Raw genomic sequence first — 15,885 nt, forward strand, 5'->3', positions numbered from 1 at the left:
ACTAATAAAATAAAGAAAACAGATGACCTTAAGAGTATGCTCTATAAAAGGATGTATTACACAAGCCAAAATCTTAGGCCCTCATTTAGGAAAAGCAACAATTTTCATTTACATTCAAGAATACACAATCTCTCCAGTATTGCAATGTGAACATAGAATAGCAATTTTCCAGCAAAGGGACCTATTAGGCAAAAGAAAATGCTTCAATTAGCATGAGTTGCAGACTTCAAGACCAAATCTTGAAAGTAATATGCAATCAAAACCAAAAAGCTTTAAGGAAGCAGCAGTTCTGTATAAACCAGTCCTACAGGTGGCTGAACATGCCTGACTCTGAAAGGGAGGGTCACCACAAATTAATTGAATCTTGCACTAAATTCTGTCTTCTTCACTCTGATTAGGTAAGATAGATGCTTAATCTGTCTGTGGCGTGCATAGCTTTAGCCTCAGCAAAGTGATAATAGAAACAGGAACTCTGACAAATTACCTTCCTGAGTGAGAGAAAACCCGTTTATGATCTGATGATAATGCTGCAAATTCAGAATAAGACAATGCCTAGCACTACTGCTTTTCCCAGGGGTGGTGCTAGGGGTAGGTTTAGTCACAATACAGAAATGAAATTTCCAAGGAGAAAGTACCTTTATAAAAGATGAGATAGCTGTATTTTTAGTTTAGCCTCCAGATCCCAGTATTCAGGAAGCATGCTGCCTTGAATTTGGAAACACAATCTAAGCACTTTGATAGCTGCACCTTCTCTCTCAGCTGTCAGGTCTGCTTGTCCCTGAGCTTCCAGAGGCATTAAACTGTGCATGCCATATTGGACAGCACCACAAAAAAAAAAAAAAAAAAAACAAACCCAAGAGAGACTCCCATTAAAATAACACAACAAACCCAAACCCTCTCTACAAAAGTCTAGTGCCAGCATCAATTCATACAAAAGAGAAGAGAAGAGAAAGAAGAGGTCATGCTGACTGATGGGAACAGACCCAGCCCATTCAATGAAGAGAACAGCACCTGCTCAGTTGCTGCAAGGTGAGCAGCAGAGTGTGCTTCAGCATCTGCTGGGGTTTGAGCACCCTAGCATCAAGTTCAAAGAACTTCCTGGAAAGTGGTGCAGCTTTCTTTGGAGACCCAGGCTCCATCTCTGCAGGACGCAGCCCCCAGGGATGGGGCACACATGAGCCTAGCCCAGGAAGCTGACAGAATTTGCTCCTTCTCCAATTTAGAGGCACAGGGATGATGAGAATGGGAGTAATGTGGGGCCACCCACCTGTTGTTGGCACTCACGTAGTACTAGAAATCACCTTTAACATTGAATCTGATCACCAGCCTTGACTGACACCTTTCTCTCATCCCTTGTTTCATCTGCAGCAGTAAGTGAAAATCTTGGGCTGAAAATGAATGGTCTGAATCAATTCCTAAGGCTTAATGTTCATGGTAGAAATATTCCATGCACTTATCTGCATGCTCCTGGATGATTAGGACTTCAGGTGACTCCCACAGCTTCTCAGGAACATTTCTTTGGAAGTGAATTATGTGTCAGAGCTGATGATCACAGAATTTACTGACTAGGTCTTAATATCATTGCTCATGAAAGAGCTCCTGAGAAATCATGTTAAATTAAAAAAGGCAAATCCAAGATTGCATCCCTTACTAACACACTTAACTTGTGGGCATCTGATGTTGCCAGTATAACAGTGAAGTACATGTAGATCATCCTTTTGTTCCTTGTGAATTAGTAGAACACAAGTCCTGTTTCTTTGAAGCTTCATGTTTTTGCAGAGGTATGAATTCATACAATTTGAAATCAGCAGCCAAAAGAGTGGTATCATGTTGAATTTAGTTTGCTCCTTCAAAGAAAGAACATAAGAGACCCAATACTGCAAGCAAACTGACTTTATCTAGATAGATTGAGTTCATCTATATGCTGTACATTTAAAAGCACACTATTATGTTATTATGCATCAGGCAACAACTGAAGCAGAAGTCACAAATGACAGCCTAATCCAAACTCCAACTTGTAATCTAACTTGTATGAATGTTTATGTGAATAAAAATTTGTTTTTTTTTTGTTTTTTTTTTTTTTTTTTTTTTTTTGTTGGTATGAAATGAGGTGTAGCAATAAGAATGGCCTTTCTGGCTGTATTTTGCATTGTCAATGTCTCCCAATAAACCTCAGTTCTGTCAGAAATAAAATTCAGATCTGTAAAGATTGTGCCATGAATATAACAAGATACCAGGAACTCAGTATTTATTAAGGATGACCCAAAATAAAGGAAAAACTGAGCAAAGCATGCAGGTGTACATAAGCTAGCCTATTTTGAAGTACCCTTTACTGCTCTGAAATTATATAGATGTTCAAGATCTGTCAGATTTCAACTTTATTTTCTCCCTGGCTATTTCTTTTATGACAGCTGGCCAGACTCCAGTCAACAAATCAACAATTTGTTTACTCTTCCTGTTTATGAATAACACTTCATTTTAACCAAATTCCATTTCAATGGATACCACAATTTCAGCTTCTATATCTCAGAGCATAAAAAATTATATCAGATTTTCAGCATACAGATCAATTTAAAATTCATTACAACATACATGTAAACAGTAACTTTGAATAAGGTACTGTCCTATCACCAGCTGTGACTAAGAACTGTGTAATTAAATTGCATCAATCTTCCCTACTATGCCAAGATTGTAAATACAGTATTCCTAGACAATAAATAATATTTTACTGAATCACTTGTTATTTCCACTGCAAAATTCCATCAATTTTCTCCATACTTTTGGATATTTATTCTAGATCTATATATCTGTTCAAGGAGCTGGTGAGTTTAATGGTGAAAATAGGTTAGGAGAATACCTAATAATTAATGAAATCAATACCTGATTAGTAACTATCGTTATGAATATTTTTATCACCATTACTGTGATTTCTTGTTTCAACTATTAGATTTTAGGTGCTAGTATAATTACATCCACTTTGTTTCTAAAAAATGTCATTATTTTCCTCCAAAACAAATTTGTTGCCTGTAAAATGCATTTTTTGACCCCTATTAAAGCATTAATATTTCTGGTTCCTGCATTTCTTAATCTTCTGGGAGAGAACACCTCCTTTAAATTTAAAAGCTAAGCTGCTATGTATATGTCAGACAAATCAATGCCAAGTTCGGGTTTGCACCCTGATATTTTTCCTGAAGAAAATACAGTACTTCCCAAAAAATATTTTTTTGTTGAACCACAGACATGGAAGTCAACCACCATACAAAAGACTGTTCACATTATTTGCAAGACAAAAATTTTTAAATTGCTTAACTGAGCTACTTTCTGTTTTAAATAGGAACTAACAATGTGGTCTCCAGAATCTGAATGCTGAATTAAAAAAAAAGCTGCTTTTATTTCTATTTTAACTTTCAACATCAACAGCTGAAATGTTTTCTGCATGAAAATAAATCTTACAGCTGACTTTTACTTTTCATACAGCTGAACCTGTAGGTTGAAACCTGGCTTTCTGTGAAAAGAGATGCAATTCCTTTGTGCCATTTAGATCTTGTTTGAGTCAAAGTATATTGCAGGTAATTTACTTACAGCTTGCTCTGCTATGGAGCTCCTGAAGGAAGGATGGAAGAAAGGATGGAAGATCAAGCAAATTAATTCATCTACCTTATGAAATTGTTATTTGTAAACAGTGTACCTTTAGTAAATCTTAACTACAAAGAAAAATGCAATGATTTGTGTTTGTAATAGCATATGTTTTAACTAGCAAATGTTTGCAAATGATGGAAACAAAAAGCCAACCATTTCCACACCTTTGGAAGAGCCATCGATTTTTGAGTACTGGTCCAATAATGTGAACAATTTTGGTGCTGAAAGTGTTCAGATGGGAAGTGCAAAATTTTAGACAAAACAAGTATGTATCTCATGCAATATTTATATTAAATAACTACCCTTACAGTATGGTTGTTTTTTTGTCTGTTTAAATCTTGCTAGATAAACTGCTCAAAGTAACAATAATTTCAACATTAACTGCTGCAGTGAGCGCACAGCACTTTTAGATGCAGCCCATGTAGCATACTGGATACCTCTAAAAGTACCAACTTTAAGTCTAAAAAAAGCCCCTAATTCTGCCTCTTCAGGCTCTCATTTCACCACATAATTTTCCTCTGTTTAAATAATTTTTCTGCTTTTACCTACTCATTCTCCTTACTATAGAAACTGCAGTGATTTGATGTTTGTTCATCTTTAACCATAAGCCACAGTCTTTTCACCATATTTCTCTCCTGCTGTCAGAGGTACGTGGGTTGATATAATAATTAGAAGCAAAATATATTGCCAAAGTTTATTTCCCTTCACTGCAAAAGTACCTACTGCCAGCAAGAAGGTGAATGTTTATTTCAGCTGAAGATTTATCACTGTGTCACAGAAACCCCTCTAAGGGAATTTATTCTTCTACTTCAGTTTGAAATGCATTTCATACACTGGAAACAGCAGAAATTTTCTCTCACAGGTTTTCCATTTAACTTATGGTCTCTGTTAGTCAAAACTTTTTTTATGAGATCATGGGGGTGAATGTAATAAAATTTATTATTCTAAGCAAAGATCTAGAAATTTTATTTTAGTCCTGTTTATTGGAATACTTTATTTCTGATAAAATACCAACTCTACACAATTTTTACACCATTGTTTTGTCCTCAGCAATATGGAAATCTCACTTTTAAAACTAGTATCAGAGTGTATTAGTCTCCTTGGTGCCATCTTTTGCATCGTTCTGGGTTTGACTTTGGGTTTAAGTCTTCTGCATAACCTCAATGTGTTTCTTATCTATAAGTTAAATTACCTTAAGAGGCCTTCTGGAAGAGTTTTCTTATTTGCTATCCAAACAGGGATGTGGACAGAGGTGGAATGAGCAGGAAGACCCATCCAAGCCAGTCTGTTAAGCATCTTTCTGCTCCACAGGAGTAAGAGATTTACCAGCCCTTCATCTTTGCACATCTTGGAGCTGGACTGGAAATAGTATGTTGAGGTCTCGGCAATATCTTTGTGTTTCAACCACGTCAAGAACCTATACCAACTCTGCTCTTTCTACTTTGTTTAGAAACCAACTTTAACTGTATAAAACCAGGCATCTTAACCCTCAGGTTAGAAATCACACTCACAGTGCAAGCTGTATGAAATACCAGGAAACTAAAGGAGGGAGGAGGCTCAGCACCCCCTGACACATCCAAGCACACTGATACATCCAAGCACTTCAAATGCAGTTCTGAAAAACCTTCTGTTGTTAGTGAAGGATTGTGTGAGTGTGGAATTTATGAAGTGCTGCATATTACTATGTCCAACTGCACAGACACAGAGAGAGAAAATGTGAGACCGCGAGCCAGGCGCTGTACCAGCAGTGCAAGTCACCCCCAAGCAATGTGACAATAAATCCATAATTTGACGAGGAGGCTCCACTCACACAAATAAAAATAGAGTTAAATCCATACTTATCTGATTTTGGTGTTTTTACTGAGACTCCTAAAGAGAGTATTAGTTGGTGCTAATTGCTACTTGTTCTTCCCTGCTGATACTTGGAAAAATATCACAAGCATTTCATTTTCTCTTCTGAGCACAAAATTACTCATCCATTTGTTAATGATTGACACCAGGATGCTACACTGGAAATCACAGATTTAACTCTAACAGCTGTCTCATACAGCCCAAAAGCATGTTTAGTTTTTGTTATGACTACCATACAAAGTAATAAGAACATTGAAGCTTTTCCCTTTGAAAAAGGATATTGAAAGGTGCTGCACATGCAACAGAAGCCTATTATGCACCACTAAGAATTTAACAGGGTAAAGACATTCCTTATATGCAACATTACAACCACTATTTTTATTTAGTTAGTTATTTAGTTATTTAGGTATGCATTCTCCAGTACATCAGTGAGATCTGGAATTAATGCTTGCAACCCCAAGGGAAAGAGCTTGTATTTCTATAATTCTTAGAATGGGATTTACATTTTTAATGCTTTCCCTGGAAAATATTTTTTTGTTTCTCTATTTAAAAATTACTCATTTATTTTAATGGAAGAACAAGGAGCATAATTTGCTCGCTCAGAGCAAGCACATTAAACTGCAGCTGAAAAGCAAGGCATAAAGAAAGTACTAAACAAATAATAAAAACCTTTCACAGTAGAAGCACAGAAAAGCACCACACTCAGGCAAACTGAACCAGGAGGTAGCCATGTGTCTGGCCTTTCATTAATGACCTTACCTAATTTTCTGTGATTCTGTTCTTCCCTGTGTTACTATGATGCCACTATTTTAAGCACAAATCTTGAGGTGAGCTACAGATTCATTGTTTTACAATCCCTATTGAAGAAACACTGATACTCTGCATAAATGCTTTCTCTATTTAGCTACTACCTTATGGACTGTCAGCTACTGAAGGAAAATGACAATGGCAACAGTCTTAACCCTGAGGTTCCAATCAAAGTGTTCCTAAAGCCACAAAATGTAGATAGCAGAAAAATAAATTGTTCTACAGAGGTGAGTGACACGAGAAAGGGAAAGTGAAAAGGGAAGTCCTGGTATAAGTATGGAAAGTCACACAATTACTTTTAAATGTCACCTTTGATTCCACCTAAGGTGAGTCTACAGTACTGTCTTTTACCCTTTATCATTTATTTCTGTCTATATGGGAACTTTTGACCCAGCACACTAATAGTTTGAAATGCAGACTAACAAACCATCTCTTCAGCACTTTCCTTCCAGAAAATCTGTGTCCAGAACCTGCAGCTGCACACACCAAGCAGCCCATTGCTTAACTTCTCAATGCATTGCTAAGCCACTACCTAGTGTAGTCACTAAAGGAAAATGTAAATGTTTGGGTAATTTTTTCTTTTTCTGTGGATTCAGTAGCAAAATTAAGGGGTTTTAGGGTGATTGTTACAAAACACTGGAAATCCCTTCTTGGAACTTTTTTCTCAAGGAACAGAAAGCTCCAAAATGTAATTTCAGCAACAGCAAGGATACACTGTTTAGATGGATATGCTATATTGTAATGCTCCTTTATACAACTAGACTAATACAAAAGAAAAAAAAGAATAATCTGTCAGTATGCAGATTTTTTTTCCAGGATCTGCTTTTCATAAAATAACAACTGTTTTAAATAAAAAAATTAACAGACCTCAAAATTACTGTTTATCTGAGAGCTAATAATGATCTCTGCACAATCATGTATTTATTTTTAAGCATAAATAATTATTAATATATTAAAAAAATTACTTGTAAAAAATCACAAGAAAACAGAGTAGTTTTCTTTTCAAACAAAAAAGTATCTAATAGAAAGCAGAAAAGCAAACCAGAAGAGGGGTCCCGTGCATCATAAGCACCTAAGTAAAAACACTCATTTAGGCTTCCTACACTGAAAAGAAGAAAAGTGCACTCTAACAGTGCAGAATGCTATTATGACAAGTATTGTCATTACAAACATAAAACAGTATGAATAAATTATTAGTCTTGCTTTCCCATCTCACTTTCAATACAGGCAACCAAGACACAAGCCAGGGTGAAAATTTTCATGGGTGTGTATCTAGACTGACACTGCCAGGCACTGGTACATATTGAGCGAACAATTCATGAGAGGCATTACCTCCTGTTTCTCAACAAGGTTCAAAACCACATAGAGACTGGTGATGGGCAAAAGGGCAAGACATGGTCATTTATGCTCTCAAAATTTCTATATGCATATTTATTTCACTTTTTCCCTGAAAAAGAGATAATTATGAATCCATAACAACACTGTTAAAAGTTGCAACTCCTATTTACTTCATGTTACTTTGTATTTCTGTGACACTTTAAACCTTCAAAATCTTGCCAAACATTGATGAACTCACAGACAGCACTCTGATGAAGCAGGTAGATGCTGTCAGGTCAGTCTAAATATGTGGGAAAACAAATCACAAACTAGACTAACCCACCTGGGCCTGCAGAGTCTACCAGGAAGGAGCCAGGAATAGAATCAGAAAATGTCAGTATTCCAGTTGGCATAAGACCAATTAGTGTGTTTTATTCTGAAACCCCTTTTATTGCTCTTTCTGACTCATACTGCTCTTATTAGCTGTCCACACCACCCTGCCTTTGTTTTTGCTGTCCTCCTACTCTCAATCCACTGGTATTGCTTTCAGATAGGCACATTAACCTGTGGACTCACACCTTAAATTATGTGCAGTTATTAAGAAATTTCAGTACCTATAAATATATATTTTTTCATCTGTTCAGTGGGCTATTCTGTATTCTAGAACTCCTGGAACTCTCAACACCTCTGAGGATCAACGCACATACTAACACAGTGACAGCAAAGAAGAGCCTGCCCATAGTGGGGTGAAAAACAGTTTTCTGAAGGTCATGAGCATTTGAGATGTATGAAGTATTCTTAGCCTGAACAGAATCCAAAAGTAGAAACTTCTTTGCTTCAAATCCTTTTTCTCAAGATTTCTCTTTACCCAAAACAACAACCCTAAACTAAATCAGGCTGTAAAGTGTGTTCCAATTAAAACACTATATGTAATAAAATATTTTCTAATTAATTCGAATGTACCTGTGTCATACTTACAAGACATATAAGCAAATTTTTGAAAGGTCTCTCCAAATCAAGAGACAAGAATAGGATGTTTTTTAAAACATAAAATCTGTCATTTAGGTCATATCAAAATTTAAGAAGAATTCAAAGGAATTGTTTTCAAGTCAACTATTGCCCACAAACAACAATTGAACTTTTCCAAGATAAGACAGGTGCAGACCACTCTGAAACACAAATTTCAAATTCACTCTACTGAAGTATTCTAGGAGGAGAAGGGAGGTAAAATTTGAGGTAATCCTTCTCCCCCACCTTTTTATTTGACAGACCACAACACTGCAGATGATACTTTACAGGCTGCCCTTGCCTTCAGCTTGAGCCAGCCAGAGACCAGGCAGACAGAATAAGGCTTTCCTCATCAAAACCATTTTGCTTATAAGTAAGATTTAATGGTGAAGATTTGGCTTCACCATGCTATTCACAGCCAAAGGCCTTCCAGGTTTAAGCTGGATCACACATCTGCATTTGCTTTGGCACGATGTTATAGAAAGCTTACAGCTGTCTGCAAGATATTAGTTGCAATTTTTGTGGATCAGGTGGGAATGAGAATGGAAACAGACACAACTTGTGCATTAAGCAGTGTGTAAACAGTCTTCCTCCAAGCTCTGATTATTACAGTGAAAGGCATGGGTGGAACATGCATCTTCAAACCCCAAAATTTCCAAAATGCATTGTGAAATAAAACTGGTATCAGTCTTGCAAGAGACATGTAACATAATACTACATTTTAAAAGAAGACAGATGCATAGCTATTCCTTCCAGTGGTGCCTCTGGATGAGGAGGGTTAATAGTCTCTCTATATGCTATATGTATTATATAGGGTATATATACTATATACCCTAATATATGCCTTAGTGACATAAGGATTATGTTTATTGTTAACTTTCCAAATAGAGCAGAAAATACAACCAACTTTAATTATCTCCTTTCATCCCAATTTCTTCCATGCTATGCTTCTTTATCTGAAAACAGAATATTCCCTTCTAACAAAAGTGCCTTTCACAAGTCCCTCAGATAGAACAGACTTGGACTATTTTAGGAGTTAATCACAGAATCACCATAAAATTTAGGCTGAAAGGAACCTCTGGAGGTCACCTAGTTCAAACCCTGAGCAGAGCAAGAGCAGTTAAAATTATGTTGTTCAGGTTATTATCCAGTGGAGTTTCAAATGTATTTTAATATTAAGTGTCTGTATATATTCATATTTCTCTACAATAAGAGAGAGGAAAAATTTCTTCTACAATATAAAACAGTAATCAATGACAGACCATAAAACCAATGCACCAAGTGAAACTTGGTGAAACTCTTTTATGTGAAACTTTTCCAGCATTAATCCAGAAGACACACTGAGATAAATGTGTACTCTTTTTCTTCTCCATAATTTCCTTTGCAGAACCAAGGAAACATCAGATACTTTCCTACTGTTAATTTCTTTTTTCCCCTCTTAACAGTTGGATAACAAACATATACAGTATTTAATCAATGCACCAAATTTTTTTTAAAGATTGTTTCTTCACTGTATTCTGTGAATTGCTCCAAACAGAAACACATACTGATACATGACAAGATGAACACAATGATGGAGTTTTTACTTTAGAGATAGAAAGGCGAAATTTAGAGAAAATTATAACAATCCTTAACACCACTCAGTCAAGCCTGGTTTGTGAAAGTAGACACACTTTGTTTCCTGTCATGATCCCCACTATTCCCCTTAAAATTCCAAAATGCTATTAAAGGATCACGGTCATCTTCACCAAGTTTTCAGCATAGCATACATCAGCATAATTATGTCTTTCAAACAGTATGTTCCCATTTTTTTACTTTTAGGTATGATTTTACATGCCTAAAACATGACACTTTCAAGAAATCACATTATTTAATATTCAGAATGAATAAAAATCAAGGGTAAGAAAGAAATGTGGATACCAGACTCCACAAGACTAAAAACAAGACGACTTCAACAACGTTTGAAAAATGAAATTAGCACTGGATTTCTGCAGATGACCCCCTGTGGCATCACAACAAAGTTATGCAAAGCTTCACACAACTAAAAGGGCCCTCTGAGGGCTCTGCTTACTGATCTCTGGTAGAAAAGGTCACAGGCTATGTTGGAGGGATTTTCAGCAGGGCTAAAAGGCAGGAAACAGTCGGAAGGAATGAAGAAGTATTTCACAGGCAGTTATAAAAATTTTATTTGGTTTGCATATGAAGCTGTGTAACTGATCTGTTTGTAAAACTGTCCAAGACATAAGCTCAGTAAAACTACATCATTCTATGGCATTTGCATTTTAGAATGACCATAAGTTACTCAGTAAGATGTATATAAGCAGTACTTCATTTAGGTTGCTAAAGAAGAAAATGAAGCACTTAAACATAAACTTACAAAGTCATTATTCAAAGAGAAAGAAAGCATGAGTTAAATGCATTTAAAGAACAGAAAATATTTACTACTGATGAAAACTGAAAGCCCCTTCCAGGGACGTTAATTAGGCATCTTCCCTTTAAGAATGAATATTGTTTCTAGTTTTTGTATTACTCTTAAAATAGCACTCAGGGACTTAGAGGAATACTTATATACATGTATAAAAATACTTGAGAAAATATTCAGCATTTGGAATAGTGGCTAAATTGTGAATTAAGTGTGCACTTGACTCATGTTTCCATTAATCTCTCCTCTAAGATCACACTGGCTTGCAATGGCATTTTGAAACATTCATCTGAGTATCTTATTTTCTCCTTTTCACTGTAAAAGCTTTTGAATTGTGAGTAGTAGCATTGCACTGCATATAGAGATGTTCCAAAGATAAAAAAAGTAGGCATAAATAATTCTTTATACTGTTTTTTTTTTTTTCTTTCCATAAGTGTAGCTACCAGTTCAAAATGACTAACTGACTACAGAAAAATATCTCCTGCCAGCAGTCCCCGCAGCAGGCTGGTGGTAATCATTCACTTTTCATCACTGTCTCATTCTATGCTTAGTATGAGAGTTTTGGTACCCTTTTTCTAGCTGCACATCCTACTTAAAATCTGAAGTTACGATCTCCTCCAGCCTCACAGATACTTTTCCATCATATCAGAAAGACAGTACCGAAAATCATACCAGTAAAAGGCAGCTCCAGCAGCAGGCAGGGCAGGCAGGCAGTAGCCTCAGGCACCTGACAGCTGTTTTTTCTGCATCAGGAAAGAGAAGGTCTGGCTGTGCTTGCCCACCAGTGCTCTTCCACCACTGTAATTTCTGATTAAACTCTGCTGAGCCCTCTTGGTTGCCTCCACCACCAATCAATAAAAGCAATATTGCTACTGCCAAAAAAACCTGATTTGGCTCTAACAGAAAAACTAAACTATGGAAGAAAGCATGTCCCTTTACATAGGCAGCTTCCTCCATCTTCTTAATGCTTGCTCGTAATTTGCTAATTTCATGCTTGTCTAATTTAATATCTTCCCCCATTGCCTCAAACGAGGTCTCTATCTGTGCTCAAAAGCTAAGTCTCTAAATACTCATAATCATACTGCACGCCAGTGTCTCCTAATCACTCTTGCCAGAAATGGAAAAGAGCACAACTCAGAGCAGCACAAGAACTAGATACTTTTCAGAGCTCTATAATCCTTGCCCATTTAAGTTACACTGTTTTAGAGGTTAGCAGGTCAACAGCACCAGTAACTCCCATTTCTGTTCTTCCCGGCTACAGTTCAGGGCATTTCTCAAAAATTCATCTTCTAAAAATGCATAATTTTTTGCAAACAAATCCATATGACTTGGGTTTGTATGATATCACTTAGATGCAATAGCCCATAATCTGTCTCTCTCCCATATTCAATCAACTCATACCTTTTGAGCCTGAAGTTCATTAAATCAGTTTACAAGCTTCGAGCAGGTCCTAACATTACACTTTTTCCTAGAAACACTTCAGTTCCTGTATTGACTCCATCTTTTTTGGAACTTCCTTTTTACAAAGCTTCCCCTTTTACAAGTAGGAAAATCAATTAACCTCTTGGTAATTTTTACTTGATGACTCTATGTACTTCTGATTGATTTTACAACCTTTACCTTAACCTGCAGTATGAAATAAGTAAGGCATGAACTGATTCTGAGCCATCCCTATCATGTTCTGTTCACCATATCTGGAAATAGCTAGAGAAAACAAAACCCTTAACATCCTCAGACTGTTTTCTGAAAGGAAGATAAACATGTCCAAAATTCAAAAACTTCTAAGTGATTTAAAGACTCATACCAATGACATCAGAGGTTAACCAAGCATCTAAAACAGACCTGAACCAGTTCAAGGGCGAGGAAAAAGACCAATACACCATGAGAAGAAACAAGAACCTTGGCTGTGCCAGCAGGCAAAGGCTGTAGGCATGTACTGCAGGAAACCATATGACAGCAACTGTAAGACACAGGACAGTTTGGAGATGTGCCCTCCATAAAAACCCTAGTGGGTCTCATGGGACCCTGAACCACCAAAAAACACTCCAAAAGGTGAAAAAATTAGCAGATGATGTTGAATACCCACTTAGGACCTTGCTTCAAAGTGTACATCTGTGTGTCTTTTTTATTATCACTCCTTTTAGAAGGCCCTTGCAGTACATGGGAATGATAAGAATAAGCATTCCAATACCCTGGAGAAGGAACACGGCCAGGGACTGTGACAAATTAATTTTACATCTTGTCCCACATACTTAGTGTTCTGCAAAGCTGTTTGAATATGCTGCTGGCTTATTTGCCAAGGAAAGTTGCAACAGCTAGAATAAAGTCCACCAAATTAGATCTCCTTCTTGCTCCCAACTGTAGAAGAGACAGATAAAATTGTGCTTCAAATTTTGTCAAAAAAAATTCTGTCTTTGTGGTCTGAATGGAATAGAAACTACCATTCCAACTCTGCAGAAGATGTTTTATCAGATACTGTAACAACTGCAATTTTTAAATTGTCTTTCACACGGCACACTATGGTGCCAGTAAAACCCCAACATACTGCCTGGAAAGTTATCTACAAAAGATTCCAAATGACATTTTAACAGAGTGAAAAGTGTCTGAAGACAGTGTGTAGGTCAAACAAATCAACCAATTTAATTTCCTACTCTCTGCTACACTAACTGGTTCAACTACAGATGGCATGATGTTATCCCCCTCCAAGCCAGTTTGCTGACTGGCTCCATCAAAAATTAATTGAAAGAACTGGATCCTATAATTTAAAATGAAATAGGCTCAGCAGGTGAGCAAGCTTTGTCAAGATTGATTACTGAGTATTGATTTCCCTCCAATTGTACAAGTTACCCTCCACAAGGCCACCTGCACATTAACCTAGAATACATAAAATCACCTCAGGCTAACATCTATCAAGAGGTTTGTATTTTTGGAGGATGTAGTCTCTAGTTCTTTTTCTCACCTGTTCATTCAATGGCTTTCATTTGGACAGCATCCACAGAGTGAACTTACTTCGCCCTAGAAAAGTATTATCTGTATTTTAACTTCTCAGAAAGAATTCAAGATAACTACTCAGGAAAAAAAATCCCATAATCTAGCACTAAGCTAATTGTAAAAATTGTAAATAAAACCAGACAAGTTGCCCCATGACAAAAAGAGATACTGATGCAGCAACAGCAGAGTGGCTTACTGTGGCCTGGAAGCTTCTGCTTGGTCTGTCTGAAGCTTTTCTCCCCCTTCCACTTCCATGGTGCAGTAGACAATCCGATTGGGAGCGACTGACTTTAAACCTTGTACTTCCATTATAACAATCTGAGGAAAAGAGAGCAAATAGTTTATCCTTCAGAAAAAGTTACACAGCATAAATATTGCAGTACTAAGCTCTGTGAAGATTAAAAAAAAATCCCCAAAATCCCAAAGTCCACTCACTCAAATCTTAAGACAGAGGAAAGTTTTGATTTTTTTCTTCTTTTTCCACTTTCAACAACATCTAAAAGGAATTGAAATTTTTGTTCTGTTTCTACTTGGGCAGTGACCAAAAACCTACTCCAATCCCTATTTAAATGCCAATAGAACAATTTGAGACTCATGTCTGAACATAATTCTAAATTTTTGTACATGAGAAACTGTATCTATTAATGAGTCTGATGGTAAACAAGTAAGTACATTGATCATATCTAGACAGGTAAATTATGGTGCTGTGTCTCTGGAGGTTGCAACCCTTGAACCTCAGAAGGGATTTGGTGCTGTGCTGAGCAAGAGGCAGGTCAGAGCACTGGTATCAGCTCCTGTAAGATTCTCCCCACTATGCACATCCTTTCCTTCTCCCAGTGCAGTACTTGCAGTCAGGTTCAGTATGCATATGGAGAAGAGGGAGAAGAGAAACAGAAAAAGCCACCACTACCAGCTGTGCCCTGAAAGTTTTCCTCACCAGGGAAATTTTCAGCTTGGCAGATCCTGTACATTTTCACCTCCTCTAGACTACTCTACACTTGCTCAGAAAAGCCAAATGCAGCTCTACTTTAAATGCTCTCTGCCTTTTATAAATCTTGTCACAGTGTGAAATTATTGGAATTTTTGCATTTCAGATGTTTCTAATTCAGAAGATTTGAAAACACAGTCAGGTTCCCCGGGTTTCTTTGGAAAAGCTGCTTTTCTTGACAGTTCTCTTTGGGCCCATGAAAAGAAACTTGGAAAAAATGTGCTCTATCAACAGAAACTGCCCTCAACTGAACCTTACATGTAAATCAACATTTGTTTAATTTGTTTTAAAGGTGCCAGAAGTAATGACTACTACTGGTCTCATTATAGGCAATAGGCTTCTTAGGTCAGCAAGTAACTACCAAAAAATGTTGCTACTGAACTTCTTTGCACGTGACACTTTGTTCCAATTCAAGCAAATTAAAACAGACTTTACCCCCAGCCCCTCAGCTATAAAATCCTTTTTTCTCTAAATATCCCAGAATGTTAGTAATAGGTACATGTCTTGCAAAATTGCCAGTTTGTAAATATTACAGTGAGACAACAGTCATTGATCATTTAGACCATTTTCATATTACCAATAAATAAACAATACTGCCTATTATGGTTCATAAATAATAACAGCAATCCAGGGAGGATGATAAAGTCATCCCTCTTTTCTATCTGTTGTTCAGGAATTCAAGCAGTTAGGCAGCACTAAAGATCCTTCTAGGTAATACTGCCTATGTGGTCTTTCCACATAGCAAATATATGTTCTTGCTGAATACTGACTTCATGTTTACTCATTTTTATGTTGATACTTCTTTTCCTGAGTTTCCAATGTAACTGCACAGTACACTTTTCTCTGGTAACAATTCTGGATT

At 36.8% G+C, this 15,885-nt stretch overlaps 1 protein-coding gene across 8 annotated transcripts in view; it reads right to left on the bottom strand.

The window, feature by feature from the left end:
- Window positions 1-15,885, bottom strand: part of CADPS2 (calcium dependent secretion activator 2) — a 284,524-nt gene that overhangs the window by 147,976 nt on the left and 120,663 nt on the right. For all 8 annotated transcript variants that reach the window (XM_063155367.1, XM_063155366.1, XM_063155362.1 and 5 more), the window contains exon 6: window positions 14,232-14,353. In XM_063155367.1, the coding sequence (XP_063011437.1) occupies window positions 14,232-14,353 (122 nt within the window). The remainder of the gene's footprint in view (window positions 1-14,231; window positions 14,354-15,885) is intronic.

Source organism: Melospiza melodia, chromosome 4, assembly GCF_035770615.1.
Source record: "Melospiza melodia melodia isolate bMelMel2 chromosome 4, bMelMel2.pri, whole genome shotgun sequence".
NCBI classification, from domain to species: domain Eukaryota; kingdom Metazoa; phylum Chordata; class Aves; order Passeriformes; family Passerellidae; genus Melospiza; species Melospiza melodia.